General features: G+C 45.5%; 1 protein-coding gene and 1 long non-coding RNA gene across 3 annotated transcripts in view; one reads left to right on the top strand and one right to left on the bottom strand.

Moving 5' to 3' along the window:
- Positions 1-8486: 8486 nt before the first annotated feature.
- Positions 8487-10278, bottom strand: LOC131908172 (uncharacterized). The gene is made up of 2 exons (XR_009378566.1): positions 9906-10278; positions 8487-8858 (listed from the first exon to the last, which is right to left on the bottom strand). It is a non-coding gene; the product is annotated as an uncharacterized LOC131908172 (long non-coding RNA).
- Positions 10266-16874, top strand: part of Rcl1 (RNA terminal phosphate cyclase like 1) — a 44344-nt gene continuing 37735 nt past the window's right edge. The window contains exon 1 of one of the 2 annotated variants that reach the window (XM_059259215.1): positions 10266-10537. In XM_059259215.1, coding sequence (XP_059115198.1) covers positions 10402-10537 — 136 coding nt within the window. In that variant the 5' untranslated portion in view covers positions 10266-10401. The remainder of the gene's footprint in view (positions 10538-16874) is intronic. The other variant, XM_059259207.1, reaches the window with a different exon arrangement.

The raw sequence follows: 16874 nt of genomic DNA, 5'->3' as shown, positions 1-16874 counted from the left end.
CAGTGTCTCTCTCACCCAGCTTCCTGTTCTCACAATTCTCCTCTCTGTTAGTCCTGCCTATACTTCCTGCCTGGCCACTGGCCAATCAGTGATTTATTTATTGACCAATCAGCAACACATTTGACATACAGACCATCCCACAGCACTTCCCCTTTTCTTGTCTTAAAAAGGAAGGTTTTAACCTTTACACATCTCCAAAGTCAGCTTGGTATATTTGGGAATTTGGGCGTAGCTTCTCTTACTACTTCCTTCTGGAGGGGGACGCTGTATCTTATGGGGACATAAAGAATATTTTAGGATTATGGAGTAGTCCATGAGGGTGTATCATCTGAGCCAGTTGCCTTGAAATGGTTCTGGATGTTGGATCATCTGGGCCATGGTGTCATCGGAGACCTTTCAGGTGGTCTTGGCTGGTCAAACCTGATGTATCTTAATCTGGAACAAATCCATAGCCTCTGGCTTTCTGCTCAGTCGGTAGAGCATGGGACTCTTAATCCCAGGGTCGTGGGTTTGGGCCCCACGTTGGGCGCCATTTGTAGCTAGAGTTTTCCTGACTGGCCCACAGTCAGGACAAATCTCTGACACCCGCCAGTCCCACAGCCACTCAGACCCAACCAAATAAACACAGAGACTTATATTGGTTACAAACTGTATGGCTGTGGCAGGCTTCTTGCTAACTGTTCTTACAGCTTAAATTAATCCATTTCTATAAATCTATACCTTGCCACGTGGCTTGTGGCTTACCAGTACTTTACATCTTCCTTGTCCTGATGGTGGCTGGCAGTGTCTCTCTCACCCAGCTTCCTGTTCTCGCAATTCTCCTCTCTGTTAGTCCCACCTATACTTCCTGCCTGGCCACTGGCCAATCAGTGATTTATTTATTGACCAATCAGCAACACATTTGACATACAGACCATCCCACAGCACTTTACAATATTTATTTATTTTATGTGTATAAGTGTTTTGCCTGGGCGTATGTCTGTGTATCATATATGAGCAGTGCTCAAGGAGGTGGAAGAGGGCATCAGATCTCCTGGAATTGGAGTTAGAGATGGTTTGAACCACCATGAGGGTGCTGCGACTTGAATCTAGGTCCTCTACAAGAGCAAATGGAGCCATCTTTCCAGCCCCAAGATTTAGCAAAATCTTTTACTTTATAGCCTTGTTTAGAAAATAATCATGTGGGGAGAGTGACCAAAACTCTGTCAAAGAGCCTAGTGCTCTGTCCTCTGTGGGTCTCTGTACCTCTCCTTCCCACTTTCCTCTCCCATGGAAATAAAAGCACTGTGGGGTATCCACCGGAGAAGACTGCTGGACATGGGTTTAAGCCAATAAAAAGTCTTTATTAGCCAGCTGGTAACTATACTGGGTGTTTGGGATCCCAGTGTAGCCCTGAGTCTTTCTCAGGATGAGTGTTTAAACACAAAATTCATGTTCTGGGTTGACATACAAGAACAGTTAGCCAGAAGCAGAACTACAGAAGCTAAAAAGCAAGGTTAGTACATTTTGAGACTTTCCCAGAAGTATATGGTCTTTTAGAATAAAGCCTTTATTTTAGTGTTGGCAGGTGGTGCTGTCTACATGCTGAGTTTTACAGCCTGAATGGCACTTCCATCATGGAGACAGTTGTGCTAAGGTCTAAGGGCATACTAAGGTCTGGGACCCTGTTATAAAAAAGCAGTTTCATGTTTGTAAATGTGAATATGATAGTTGTGGTGGTTTGAAAGAAAAATGGCTCCCATAGGGAGTAGCACTATTAGGAGGTGTGGCCTTGTTGGAGGAAGTGTGTCACTGTCAGGGTGGGCTTTGAGTTTTCCTATGCTCAAGCTACTCCGGTGTCACAGTTCACTTCCTGTTACCCGTGGGTCAAGATGTAGAACTCCTAGCTCCTTCTCCAGTACCGTGTCAGCCAGCACACCACCAGGTCCTGCCATGGTGATAATGAACTAAAGCTCTGAAACTGTAAGCCAACCCAATCAAATATTTTCCTTTATAAGACTTGCCATGGTCATGGTGTCTCTTCAAGCAATAGAAACCCTAACTAACACGGTACTTAATCACTTGAGAGAGTAACCTCAATCATAATTGTTGAAACTTAACCAAAACAAGACCCCTTCTTAGCTAAGGGTTACCACTTGTGATATTTACTAAAAACATTGGACTCTGTTAACTCATTTCCTCCTTCCCTCCCTTTCTCCCTCCCTTCTTTTCTTTGGTGTTTTTGAGACAAGGTTTCTCTGTGTAGCCCTGGCTGCCCTGGAACTCCCTCTATAGATCAGACTGGCCTCAAACTCAGAGATTCTCCTGCCTCTGCCTCCCAGGTGTTTTTTTCTTTTGTTTTGTTTTTTGAAACGGGGTCTTACTATGCAACTCTGGCTAGAACTCTCGATGTAGACTAGGCTGACCTCAAACACAGAGACCCACCTGTGCCTCTGGAGTGCTCTAGCCCAGGCTGACTTATACCTCTCTGTATAGACTGACCTGGCTTTGAATTTATAGCAAGCCTCCTATCACAGCCTTCCAGATTCTGGAATTAAAGGTGTGAGCCACCACATCCAGCAGATTTCAGCTATGTTTAATTAAGAAATAATGTTATGTATTAGGGTAAGATCTGAGGAATGACTATATGAATTCATAATAGTCATAATCTAAATATATATTGCATCCCTTATCAAGCTAATTGACAAATATTTAAATTGTGCTCTTCTGATTTATGATCTAATAAAAAGATGTTTCATAAAAAGGGGGTGGGGAGGCTGTGTACAGAAGAAAAGCCATAGACACTTTCTTCTCTTTCAAATGTATGTGTATGTGGGAGTGTATGCCACATGTGTGGGAGTGCCCATGGAAACCAGAAGAGAGCACTGGATCTCCTAGAGCTGGAGTTACAGGCAGTTGTGTGCCATCCAGCTTGGGTGCTGGAACCGACCACAGGTCCTCGGCAAGAGCAGCAAACCCCTTAAACCACTGAGCCACCTCTCCAGCCATGTCCATGGACAATTTCAGTAGCAGTTGCTGGGAATGGATTAGCGCTTCTGATCCAGAGGACGTGTAGCATCTGTGCTTTTGGTTTTTTTTTCTTTTCTTTTCTTTTCTTTTCTTTTCTTTTCTTTTCTTTCTTTCTTTCTTTCTTTCCTCCCTCCCTCCCTCCCTCCCTCCCTCTCTCTCTCTCTCTTTCTTTTTTTAACTTTCATTTGTGTTTATTTTAGATGCATTTATTCCGGTTTTTGTGTCTTCAGGGATATCTTTTCACAACCTTCTCTTCTAGCTTTGGAACCATGTGTTCTTTTCAGTGAGGATCATCTCAGTGTGGCTCACATATGTGTTAATCCAGCCATGAGCGCTGTGAGTTCAATGACACATTTTGGGTGTTTGGTTCACCTGGATATATTCGATGACTAGAGAATCTACATCTAACCCCCTAAGTTCAGCATTACTCTCTACATTTTAAAGCATGCACAGCAAAAATTCAGCACTCTTTTTGGGCCACCAACCCTGTTCCCAGCCCCACAGTTCAGCATAGGCACACCCACCGACTCCACCATTATATTACCAGCACACATTGCTTCTTCAAAATGACATCTTTCAGGGCTGGCAAGATGGCACAGTGGTTAAGAGCACTGACTGCTCTTCCAGAGTTCTGTTCCCAGCACCCACATGACAGCCTGCTTCTGGCCTCTGAAGGCACCAGGAGCACATATGGTGCACACACATTTACAGGCAAACACTCGTACACATGAGATAAAAACAAATCTCTTAGTTGAACGGTGGTGTTGCACACCTTTAATCTCAACACTCGGAGGCAGAGGCAGGTGGATCTCTGAGTTTGAAGTCAGCCTGGTCTACAGAGTAAATGCTACACAGAAAAACCTTGTCTTGAAAAACAAAATGACATCTTTTGGATACTCGGTGGCTTTTTGGATGTGCATATGCTTGATGGCTTGAGCAGTTTCATAGGTTTCTTAAAGTGAACACAAAGAATTGAACTTCTTTACTTGCATTTTATAGATTGTCCTGGGTCAAAAGAGTAGCCAGAACAGTCCTCACAGGTTAGCTCAGGCCACTTACAGGAAGAGCTGTTCTTTTTCTTTTCATTTTTGTCAAAATAAACACAACCTAATAAATGTGACTCAATACTACATAAATACTAGCAGAGTCCAGAATGTCTGTGTCAATACCACATTTGGCAACTTCTGGAGATGAAACACTCCCCATGGCAATGACAATGTGCTTTGGGGCTTACTGACTCAGTCAGCAAATGTTGTCATAGCGATTGTCATGTTTCTATTAGACTTTTGTTTTCACTGTTTTGTTTATTTCTAACACACAAGTTACACACTTTATTGAGACAAGTCACATGAGATAAAACTCCCAATTTTTAAAATTTCAAAGTACACAATTCAGTGGTTTCAAAATGTACATTCCCTGTATATTCCCAATGTTGCATAACATTTACGACTTTCTTAACTCCAGAACATTCTGTCACCCCAGAACAAAACTTCACACCTCTCATCTTTCTCAACTTTAATCCCCTGGGAACTACTACCACTATTTTACTTTCTTTCCATAATTTTTTCTGTTCTGTATGTTTCATGTAAATGGAATCATAAATCTTGTGGCCTTTTGTGTCTTGCTTCTTTCATTTAACCTAATGTTTTCTAGATTCATCAATTCTGTAGATGTTCCTTTATCATTGTGCAGAAACACCACACTGTTTGTTCACCAGGTGACGGGCATTTGAATTGCTTCTACATCTTGGTTTTTACAAATGAGAGTGTGGTATTCAAGATTGAACCCAGGGCCTTGCATGTCAGGTGTGTGTTGTGGGGGAGAGGGTGGAAGGAGAGAGCATGCGGAGGGACAACTGGAATTGGCGTTTGTGGGGTGGTGTGGGAACCTAGCAGTAAAACTCGCGGGATTCTGAGGGTGACCCTAGTGAGGACTCCTAGTAATGGGGGGTACTGGAGCCTGAACCGGCCATCTTCTCTAACCAGGCAATTTCCAGTCGTAGGACTGGGACACCAACCCAACCACGAAACCTTCAACCTACAATCTATCTTGCCTGCAAGATGTGCTGGAGCAGTGGAGGGGCAGAACTTGGGAGTGGCCAACCAATGACTGGTCAAGTTTGAGGTCCATGCCATGAGAGGGAGTCCATGCCCTACACCGCCTGGATGGCCAGGAATGGGAGGCTGAACAGCCCAGAGATCTAGGATAGAAAAAAATCAATACATTGATTCTTAGTGATATTCTTATACACTCACAGATTGGTGCTAGCCTAGCCAGCAGATGGGAACAGATGCAGAGACCCACAGCCAAACATTAGGCAGAGAAAAGGCCCAAATTGGAGATCTCCATCAGGTTCCTCCCCCTCAATCTCTAAGAACCCCATGGAAGAGGGGAGGAAGAATTGTAGGAGCCAGAGGACATCAGGAGAACATGGTCCAGAGACATCAACTAAATAGGGCTCATAGAGGCTCACAGAGACTGAACTAGCAATCATGGAGCCTACATGGGTCTGTGCTAGATCCTCTGCATATAGATTATGGTTGCGTAGCTTGGTGTTTTTGTGGGACTCCTTACATTGGGAGTGGGGTTATCTGACTCTTTTGCCTGCTCTTGGGACCCTTTTCCTTCTACTGGTTTGTCTCCCCCAGCCCTGATATGGGGATTTGTGTCTAGTTTTATTATGCATCTTATTATGCTGTGTTCAGCTGAAATCCCAGGGAGGACTGCTCTTCTCTGAAGGGACATGGGATGAAGTGGATCTGGGGGAGAGGGTAGGTGGGGGAGGACTGAGAGGAGTGGAGGGAGGGGAAATTTCTGCTGGATGATTTATATGAGAGAAGAATAAATTTAAAAAAAAAGAGGAAACAAAACAAAACAAAAAGCAAACAAACAGAAAGACACCAAATGAGTGTGTGTGTGGTGTTGGAGATTGAACCCAAATGAGTGTGTGTGGTGTTGAAGATTGAAACCAGGGCCTGGCACATTCCACACAGTTGCTCTTCCACTGAGCTAAGGCTTAGTTTTTGAGACAGTGTCTCATACTGTAGCTCAGACTGGCCTACAAATGATGATCCTCCTGCCTCGATTTACAGTGATGGATGATAAACATATGCTACTGTATCTTGCTGTATATGATTTTGTTTTGTTTTTGGTGTTTTCTTTGTTTGTCTTGGCAAAGTCTCTATTATGTAGATCTGGATGTCCTGGAGCTTGCTATGTAGATCAGGCTGGCCCGGAATTCAGAGATCCACCTGCCTCTGGCCCTGATGTCCTGAGATAAAAGGCATGCACTATCTCATCTGGCTATGTTTAAACTTCTTAAAGAAATACCAAACTAATTTCTACAGTGGCCACGCTATTTTATAGTCCTCTCAACAATGTTGAGCCATCTCTCGAGCCCTGAATATAAATTTTACTTATGGTTTTTCCCTCTGAGCACCTTGAAAGTTTTCCCCTTTGTGTTTGGCCTTGATGGATGCCATGAGAAATCAGCTGTTCGTTCCACGGAGGATCACCTGTGAGCAGTAAGCATCCTCTCTCTTGCAAGGTTCTTTGTCTTCCCATAATTTGATGATGTTGCATCTTGACTCATATCTCTGAGTATATTCTACTTGAAACTGGTTGAGCTTCTTCGGTTCATGTACTTAATCAAAACCGGAAGCCATTGCCTACTCTTTCTTCAAAGATTTGTTATTCCCTTTTCCCTGGCTCCCCTCTCACAGCTCCAGTTATGTGTAAGTTGGAACACTGAGAATTTTAAGACACCCGATAGGTCCTTATTTTAACACATCTCAAATCATGGTCCACAGTCCAGAAACGTCATTATCTCCTGGGAAGTAGTTAGACATATACATTCTCAGGCCCCATCCAGACATACTGAAGAACCTTTGGCTATGAGACAACCTGTTGTTTGTTTTGTTTTGTTTTGTTTTTAAACAAAACCCCTCAGGCAAATTTTAAGCATATATTTTATTTATTTATGTGTGTGCATGGTGTGTACATCACAGGCACAAACGCTGCAGCATGCATGAGGAAGGTATCTTGTGAAGCGGCGTCTCTCCTTCCATTTTTATATGGGTTCCGGGGATTAATTATACTCAGGTCACCAGACTTCCCTGCTAAGCACCTCTACCTGATGAACTGTCTTACCAGCTCTTCCTTCTAGACAATTTGATGTATGGCAAAGTTTAAAAATCAATGATTTTGATGCTTTTGATTGTACCGTAGATTTACCTTTCCTATGTACCTTTCAATCAACTGATTAAGTAATCATTCCAGTCAAGTCATACTTTCATTAAACTCTTACTAGGTGCTAAGCTTTGAGAATACAATGAAAACATTTCCCTTCTTATTGTCATGGTAAGCTGTCTTATAAGAAACTATCCAGACTTGCTTTCATTGGATGCAAAGTGGGTTAGGGAGGCTAACACCTAAACAAGTGATAAAGGGCTATATAGTATATGCCCAAACAGAGTTTTGAATAGTCATTGTAAGGACTCGAGGAGGACTGGACACAGAAACTCACCCCAAAACTGGAGCGGAAGAAGCATCAGTTCCAGACTGACGCAGAAAAAAAGTCCTGGGATCCATGATAATTTGAGGAAAGGAGATGATGAAATAGCATGGTGTGTGTAAGTGCGGTTTTGAGCAACTTTTTCTGTGTAGTAGGAAGAATTTACTTCTACCCTGGCTCTTAAACCCAATGCCCTGTGGCTGAGTCCAGCAGATTTTGTCCTTATTAGCATAGAAGAGGTATAGAAGTGATCACAGAGTGAGATGTGTGCCATTTATCATCTAGTTAGGCAGAAGACTCTATGAACAGATTAATAACTTGTACATGACAATGTAAATACAGGCAAAATTCACCAGAGCTGTGTCATAAGCTTCTTATCTATGTATAGTCCAACTTGTGAACGAGCTTAGTGTGAAGACAAAATCAGATCCCATATACAAGGCTCTTACTGTGGAAATTGACTGCGGGCATGCACTCAGTAATATCATAGGAACATTTGCTGTGGCTTGCTAACCCCTTAAGGTTCGGGGATGTGTAGTGAGCTTATCTAAATTGAAGCAACACATTTGTACCACAGTAAATCATTTTCAGTTACTTATTATTGTGTAACAAACCACCCCAAGCCTGTGGCTTAAAACAGTGGCAATACTTTGTGGATACGCAGTTTGGGCACGGCTCAGTGGAACAGCTCATCTGTGCCCCAGATGGCATTAGTGAGGGTGGTTCCAAAGACCAGTCACAGGGCAGGTGACACGTGAAATCATCTGAGGGCTGACCCAAGACCCTACCCGAGACCCCGCCCGGCACTTGATTCTGGCGGCTGGGGCAGCTAGCACTCTTCTCTCTGTGTGGATTTTGCTGCATTCTCCAGCTCTGTTGAAGCCAGCCTCCCCCCCCCCCGCCCCCTTTTTTAAATAGAAGGTTCAGCAGTCCAAAAGACGAGATAAATAAATGGAGTTTTCACTTTGACTCTGCCATTTACTATGTTGCTCACAACAAGCCCCTCCTCCCCCCGCTCCTGAATCTCAGTTCTCAAATTTTATAAGTCAGGACTTCGTCTCAATTGCCCAGAAGAAGATGCTGAGGCAGGACTTAGAGTGGACGTAATTTAGTTGAGAGTTAATTCCAGCACATATCAGAAGGAAGCTGGAAGGAGATACAGGGAAAGAAGCCAGGAAATGGTGCAACCAAGAAAATACCACAGTCAGTAACCGGAGCTTAAAGAGCAGCACAGAGTTACCTCACCTAAGGGTGAAGGGAGCCTGGATATTATTTCCATGTCGGCTCCAGTCAGTCAGCGCTTGAAGACAGCAAATTCGAGGTGGGCTTGAAAAATCTGGAAGCAGAGAGGAGTCGCTGATGGACCAAAACTGAGCAGGTTTACAAGGAAAACAGTGAGATCTGAACAGATGTGAACATTCTTTATTGAATAACAGTTTTCTTAAGATTATTAAGTAATTAAACGAGGTAGTGTTAAAAAAGAAAGTAAAAACTCCATTCCTGATGTGAAAGTACTCCCTGGTTCTTCAGTAGTCTTCATAACAGCATTTAGAGGAGCCCCGAGGGTCCTGAAGCTTTTCCAACGCGGCCCATCAGACAAGCTTTCAGACAAGAGGCCACTGCTTGCTTTGTAATGACTGCCGTGTAAAGGCAGTCTGCCAGAATGGCATTACCAGAAGTGGGCTAGCCGCCACTGTGGACTTCAGGGCTGATCCATAAAGTCTGTGCTTCTGCACTCACTGCCTTCCTTCAGGTGCTCCTCCGGGGTTTCCTCGTCACTGTCACCCGCTTAGGCTGGTCACTCTCAGCTCCCTCCCATTCCCATCCTCCACTGTGCTTTCTGAGACTCAAGGTCTGGTGCTACCGCCCATAAACGGCTGCAAATTTAACGTTAAGACACTGGGTTCGTAAGTTGATAGTCATTTGATAGTTTTTGAATAGAGGCGTGATATAATACAGTTATTTAGGAAGGTTTTGGGGCGCAGGCTTGGATGACAGAAAAGATGGAAAAGCAATACACCTCCCCACCGCGTATGTATGCGCATGTATGTCTTGAAGTTATAGCAATTGTCCATTTTGAGACGTGCGAGGTGAAGGATCTGTCTTGACACCAAACGCAAAGACTATAAACGAAGGGGCAGATAAGAAAGAGACAAAGCGAGGAACGTCATTACAAAACAAGCAGTGGCCTCTTGTCTAAAAGCTTGAGTACTACTAGTTCAGGCAGCCTCTGACAGCTTTGCAATTTCCCAGGCGTGAAAGACTGTAGGCAGCACCTCCCAGGAGTACTGCTCAGACCCAGACAGCCGACAACAACAGAGTAAGCGCGCCAACCCAGTTCTCTCCTCCATCCGGAAAACGGGGGAGTGGCTAGCATCCTCACCGAGGGGCTGCCGCAGATGCGATGCCAAGTACCAGGCAGCTGCGGACACCCAGGCCGGGCCATCGCTTCCTCTAGCTCTCAGGCCCGAGAAGCCGCACACAGACACAGACCCTACCACCGTCTGGGCGCCAGGGTTTCCCCTGCAGCGCTACGCGTCCTACTGCCGCGCGCTGTTGCTGGGGCCACGGCACCGCCCTCCTTCACTACCGGCCAATGGCGGCGCGGCCAGAGCACCGCCCAGCTACGGAGCGGACCAATGGCGGCGTAGGAAGGGCAACGCCCTGCTCCCCCACGGGCCAATTGCAGTGTGCCCCGGCGCCCGGACCGCCCCAGCCAGGCGAGGAGGCGGGCAGGCGGCCGCTGGCTCCGCCCCCCTCCCCTCTGACCCGGTGTCTAGTCGCTCTGTCTTCCTGTTCCAAACCACGTGGACGCGTCGGGGGCCCGCGGTGGTCCCTGTCGCGTTCCCCGCTCCCGGCCCTCCGCGGACCGCGCGCACATGGCGACCCAGGCGCACTCCCTCAGCTACGCGGGGTGCAACTTCTTGCGCCAGCGGCTGGTCCTGTCCACCCTGAGCGGGCGCCCGGTCAAGATCCGCAGGATTCGGGCCAGGGACGACAACCCGGGCCTCCGAGGTGACTTGGGAGGGGGCGTGGAGGGGGGGGCAGGGATCCGGGCTCGCCGTCCCGAGCCGCCGCGGGGCGCGTGGGAGGGCTGGTGGTCGGGCGGCGCGGGAGGCGGATCTGTTCCGGAGCTGCGCCACGCGTGGAACGATTCCCTGCGGCTCCTGGGCGCGGGTAGTAAACAGCTACACGTTTTCCTGGCTGGCGTGTTGCTACGAATCGTAGGCGTCGCCCACTCACTTCCCTCTCTTGAGACTCTTGGTTTCGCCATAAACCTTTCAAAGGAGAAAAACAGTTTATTGGACCAACATGTGGTAGTGAGTGAGTGGACAGACATTGAGGAAAGTCCCACCGGTTGGTTCCCGGTTCTCATCCAAAGCAGGTCTCTGAAACCGCTGCCCCACTTGGACACCAGCTCTTGTCGCCATTGTTTCTCGGCCCCCCACATCTCTTCAGGAGTGGACTGCAAAATTTCATTTTTAAATGATGTGCTTGTTTCTATTATTCACTGATGTGCTTTGAGATGGGTTTTTGTTTTGTTTTTGAAACGGGGTCTCATTGCCTAGGTGGGCTCAAACTTGGTTTGTAGCTGAGGATGATGACCTTCAACTCCTGCTCCTTCTGCCTCCACCTCCCAAGTGTTGGGATTACAGGCCTGCTACTTGACGCTCCGCTGAGATAATCTTTAAGTCATAGACCTAATTGTCTTGACTTCAGGAAAAGGAACACCAAACAGTAAGCCATAGGCTTCAAGCTCTTTTACTTATTTATTTGCTGCACAAAGGCAGAGATGGGTTAAACTCATCATTTGAACCCACATCTCATTAAATGTCTTTGGTTTTCAGTTGTTCCCCTAGAATTTAGGCACACGTTCAAAATCGTCTCTCTGATCTCTCCATATTAAGACAATCGAATCAAAACCGCCCTGTAGCCTGAAGATAGAGAGGGAGGGGCTCTGGTTGGTTCAGGAGACTTCCTGGGTCAGGCTGATGTGTTTAACTTTGCAGAGGCTCTTGTAATAGATGCTAGACCCTTTCATCATCTGTCTGAATATGGTTTTTGGATAGTTTCGTTTCTGCCACTCTTGAAGTTCTGTGCATGGTGATGGGAACAAGGTTAGAAAGGAAGAGACTAGAAGGGTTGGAGAGAACACCAGGCTCGGGGACAAACACCTGTGATTTCAGCACTCAGGAGGCTGAGGCAGGAGGATCGTAAGTCCAAGGCCAGCTTGGGCTACACAGTGAGTTTTTGTCTCAGAACAAAAACTGGGGGGCAGAGACAGATGGGTCTCTGTGAGTTAAGAGGCCAGCCTGGTCTACACAGTGAGTTCCGGGCTAGCCAAGACTATAGGGTCCATAATTGGACCCTATAAAAAAAACAGATTAACAAAATCTGAAAGAAAACAGTAAAAAAACTCAAACGTTGAGGAGAGGCCACTGAATAGTTGGTTCTCTTTTCCTCAAATCTCTTCCCTCCACCCAGCCCCCCCACCCCACCCCCCCACCCCCCAGTTTTAAATCTGGTCCTTGGGAAAAGTTATTGCATAGTCTGCTTTGTTGTGTTTTTCAACCCCAGATTAACCTGAAGACTTGCTTCTGCTATGACCACTGGGTACAGGTTTTTGTTAATTAATTTTTTGACCAGAAGTACTTTACCCTGGAGACCTGGGCTTTCTTTCACAAATATAATACTCAAAGATACAAGTCAGAGTTGACTCTTGATAGGTGTCTTCCAATATAGTATTTCATATTTCCAAGAACGTGAATGGACTTGACCCTTGGCATTTTTCTGAAAGGGTAGGGATTCTGGTACCCGGGGAGGCAGTTCTTTTATGGGATGCACCTGTGTAGAACATTATTTGCTTTACCTCATGTCTTAGGGTTCCGTTGTCGTGGTAAAAGACTATGAAAGCAGGTCTGGGAGGAAAGGGTTTATTTCAACCCAAGTTGTAGTCCATCAGGAAGGGAAGCCGGCGTAGGAGCTCGAACCAGAGACCAAGGAAGAATGCTGCCTACTGGCTCGCCCCTCTTGGCTTGCCCAGTTTCCTTTCTTACACACTACAGGACTACCTGCCCAGGGGTGGCATCACCTACCGTGGGTGGGTCCTTCCACATATATCATCATTCAAGTAAATGTCCTACAGACTTGCTGATAGGCCAATGTGACCGGTTGAGTGCACTTTCTGAATTGAGAGTCCCTCTTCTCAGGTGACTGGTTTGTGTCAAGCTGACAGAAAAACCTAACCAGCATACCAACTCAATGTGCTAGTATAACGGAGACTGCGGCTTCAGACCTTGTGCTGACTGAAGGGCTTAGGAAGCTTGTCTGGTTACTTACAGAGGGACCCAGATACACATCTCCACTTTCATTTGTAGACTTAACATGCATGTGAGTATGTACACAGGTTAAGTGTGCATAATATACACATACACATAAACACAAATGTTTGTAGCCTTGGACACATGATCTGGGGCCATAGTCAAATCTATGGGAGCTTCATCCTTCTCTGCTTCTTCTTGACTCAGATTATGGAATTGGGAAAAAAAAAAAAAAAAACAACCAAAACTTGAGAATACCCAGTACAGTCTCCAGCTGAAATGCAAAAGGCAGTCACATCCCCGAAAGGTGCTTGCTTAAACATCCCAAGGGAGTGTACTTTGGAGGAGGCCTGCCTCAGGACCATGCAGGAGTCGATGGGGCTTCATTATGTGCAAGGTTTTGGGGAAGGGGAGTCCAGGTAGAAGTCGGTTGCCCTTGCACTCAGGGAACCTGTTTTCTAGCAGGAAGAACTTGAGGGAATAGTGTGATGAGGTAACAGGAGTCAAGTGTGGTAGAGGGACTCAGTGGCGCCCCAGCAGAGAACAGCCTGGCAGCTGAAAGGACGACATTCGGGATGTCCTTCTGTTGTGAGTGGAAACGGTGCCTCTGAGGGTCACTATAGGTGAAAGAAATAGTTCTTTTTTTTTTTTTAAGCATTTTGTATGTCTGTGTCTAAGAATGTGCCACAGTGCTCTCTCAGGTTGTCCTCTGATCTCTATATGCATGTGGTCATATATACATATCCTCACCCATTCCGCACATAAAATAAATGTCAAAGCAAACCTATTTCTGAGCCTCAAGTTTTTCTGTCGGTGAAGTGGGGTCAAGTAGTCCTACTTTGTGGGATTGTTATGGAGACTAACTAGTACTTAGATGTAAAGAGCAGGGCCAGTGAGCAGGAGGAACAGATGCCAGTTGGTTTATTATGATTCTACTAAGCACTGGGTAAAGTTGTGCTGTCTGGTGTCTCAAGCCTTTCTCTGCTGCCATTGGAAACTTTCCAGATATTTAAAGAGAATTATGTTGTCCCTTTGAAGCTTCCCTTTAGGAGATCAGTTCTACATATTTGCATATTATTGGTAGTTTTGCCCTCTGGGATGCTGGCAGTATTTAGAGACATTTTTGGATATCGCCGGGGGAATTGTCAAGTAGGAGAGCCCAAGAAACTACTAATACCCTACTTTATACAGGATAGGCCTCACAAGAATTATTCTGTATATTAGTAATAATTCTATGGAAATGTCAGTACTGGTGTTTAAAAACTCCTAGACTTTAATAACTAAAGCTTTTCTTTATATCCCAAATTTTTCAGAATAGCAGCAGGTATTAGAACTGCCCAAGGAACTAGACATGGTAGTATTTATACCTGTAACCTACCATAGAGAAGGCTGAGTTTGAAGCCCGTCTGGGCTGCAAAGGAAGACCCTTGGTTTCAGAAGTGGGTGAGACTCGGGACTTCAGGCCAAGAATTGATATGTTAAATGAAATTGCCCTTTTTCTGTGCATAGAGCTTTAAATAACAAGAAATTGGACTCCAAAGAAAGGTGGTTCTGGAATGATTCCAGTTAACTCTACAGACACACCTGATATAGTGGTAACTACACTCCTGCTGTAACTCGGAAATGAAGCAGTTAACTCTACAGACACACCTGACATCGTGGTAACTACACTCCTGCTGTAACTCAGAAATGAAGCAGTTAACTCTACAGACACACCTGACATCGTGGTAACTACACTCCTGCTGTAACTCAGAAATGAAGCAGGTGGTCAGCAGGGTCAAAGGCCAGCCTGGGTTACTTGGTGAATTCGAGGTCAGCTAGGCCATCGGTTCTCAACCTCTGGGTCGAAACCTCATGGGGGTGGGGGTCAAATGACCCCTTCACAGGGGTTGCCTAAGACCATCAGAAAGCACAGATGTTTACGTTATGATTTACAACAGTAGCAAAATTACAGTCATGAAATAGCAACGAAAATGATTTTATGGTTGGAGTCACCACCGTGTGAGGAATTGTGTTAAAGGGTCTCAGCATTAGGAAGGTTGAGAACTACTGAGCTAGGCAAACTTGTCTGACCTTGTCTCAAAACAGTAAAACAAAAGCAACAAAAATATAATCATATGCAATTTATATTTTGCTCTTGCACACAACCAATCATTGTATTCTTCATGTCAGAGGAGGAAGTAATATTTCTGTTGTTGTTTCTGCCATTTTATTGAAAGTAAAATAGCCAGGATAGTTACGTGAGTTGATGGATATAAGTGCTTTATTTCATGCGGGCTGGAGGGTTCAGCCAGCTCCAGCCTGAGGGGCTTGTTTCCCTTACAGACTTGGGTGTCCTTCATTGGTATTACCAGGCAGGCATTATCAGAGAGATCCAGAGATCCACCTGCCTCTGCCTCTGAGTGCTGGGATTAAATGTGTGTACCACCATGCCTGGCTTGTCCAGGGTGTCTTTACCTCTGGATTTCACAAAGCCTTAAGGAGTTCAGTTGGTCTGATGATTTCTATGTAATGTGAGGGCTAAGTGGAGAAGTCCACACGAAAGGTAATTGTTGGAATCACCCAGATGAGGCACTTGGTTTGGGTAAAAGCAGTAAGTTTAGGAGCCTGATGATAAGATTGCTTTCACCTGGTTGCTGTGCTCAGCTTCAGAGCCATCTTCTGCAAAATTGGAAGAGTTGCTTGGGCCTGTGGGAATGCTGTACGTGGCTTTAGTAGATGTTGATCTGAAGTGGGAAGGTTAACCAGATTTAATCGAAAGGATCCTTTAAGCTTTGCCACGGACATGCTACAGGAGGTTCTTCGAGAAGGAAAGCAGCTTTTAGTTAGCCGATGCATTTAGGAGATAAGTCTGGCTGCTTGTAAATTACTTCTTCTGAAGGGAAGGTGAACCTCTAATTTTTTCCCGTTATGATTTGGTAATTGGAACTGTTAATAGACAACTGGGTTAGAGGGAGCCAGATGACAGATAACGACATCCTGTGCAGTAGGAGTCCCCTGTGCTTCTGTTGATGTTAATATGTGCTCCCAGGTGATCTTTGGCCCCAAAACAAGGCATACCAAACATGTCAAGAATCCGAACAGCCTGTTTTCTGCTCTTGCTTAGATGCTATAAAAAAATGCTATTTTGTTGGGAATGTGTGCCTTCTTTTTTTTTTTAAAAAAAACTAAATCTTTTTTTGAGATCACTGTAGGTTCATTAACAGTTGTAACTGAATAGAAGATGGGACCATTTGGTCAAACCATAGTACTAAGAGTATCACAATCAGAGTATCCATCCTGACACGTGGAGCTACTGAAAATTTTCACAACTATAGAATTTCCCCTATTACCTGGTTTCTATGTGTCTATACAGACCACCCTAGAGCTCTTGGCCTGGTATGAGACTTTCTCCTGATATGAGAATGGGCACCTCTTCATATGTTTAGTACTAGAGCTTATGGGACAGTCTGGTCATTCACACAGTAGCTACCTTGTGCACCTCAAGATGTGAGACTCCCTACCACCACCAATTAAAAAATTTTTTTAAAAGAGTATGAGAATCCTTCATGGGTGAGAGCTAGAGGGGGCTTTCCCTCAGCACAGTTCATGAGGTGGGGTATCTAAGGACATTTGACTGGACTAGGATCCCAATCAGGCTTGCCAGTCGAGACCATCAAGGATCTAACGCACCCGTTTTTTAAAAGGCTTAGATTCCTTCATGCCGATTACATGGTTCACTGAGACTTGAAACCAAAGAACATTATGACAAGTGGTGGGCCAGTCAAACTGGCTAACTTTGGTTTGGCCAGAAGCTGCCCAGTGGCCGTCGCATCTGCGGTTCATGATGGCGGCTAGCTGAAATTCTGCAGTCTGTGTGTGCAGTGCCTGGGGCAGCCCCATTGCAGACAGCACCTCCTGTCCAAACTGAAGCCGACCTGTCGGACAGTCTTTGGTCACACTGTCCCTAGAAGATGACCGGCCTTGAGATGTTTCTTTGCCCCAGGAGCTTTTCCCCTTGGGGGGCCTTTGCCAGTGTAGTCGTAGGTAGA

The sequence above is a fragment of the Peromyscus eremicus genome, chromosome 1 (assembly GCF_949786415.1).
Source record: "Peromyscus eremicus chromosome 1, PerEre_H2_v1, whole genome shotgun sequence".
Taxonomy (NCBI): domain Eukaryota; kingdom Metazoa; phylum Chordata; class Mammalia; order Rodentia; family Cricetidae; genus Peromyscus; species Peromyscus eremicus.
This window is presented reverse-complemented; position numbering and strand designations above follow the sequence as displayed.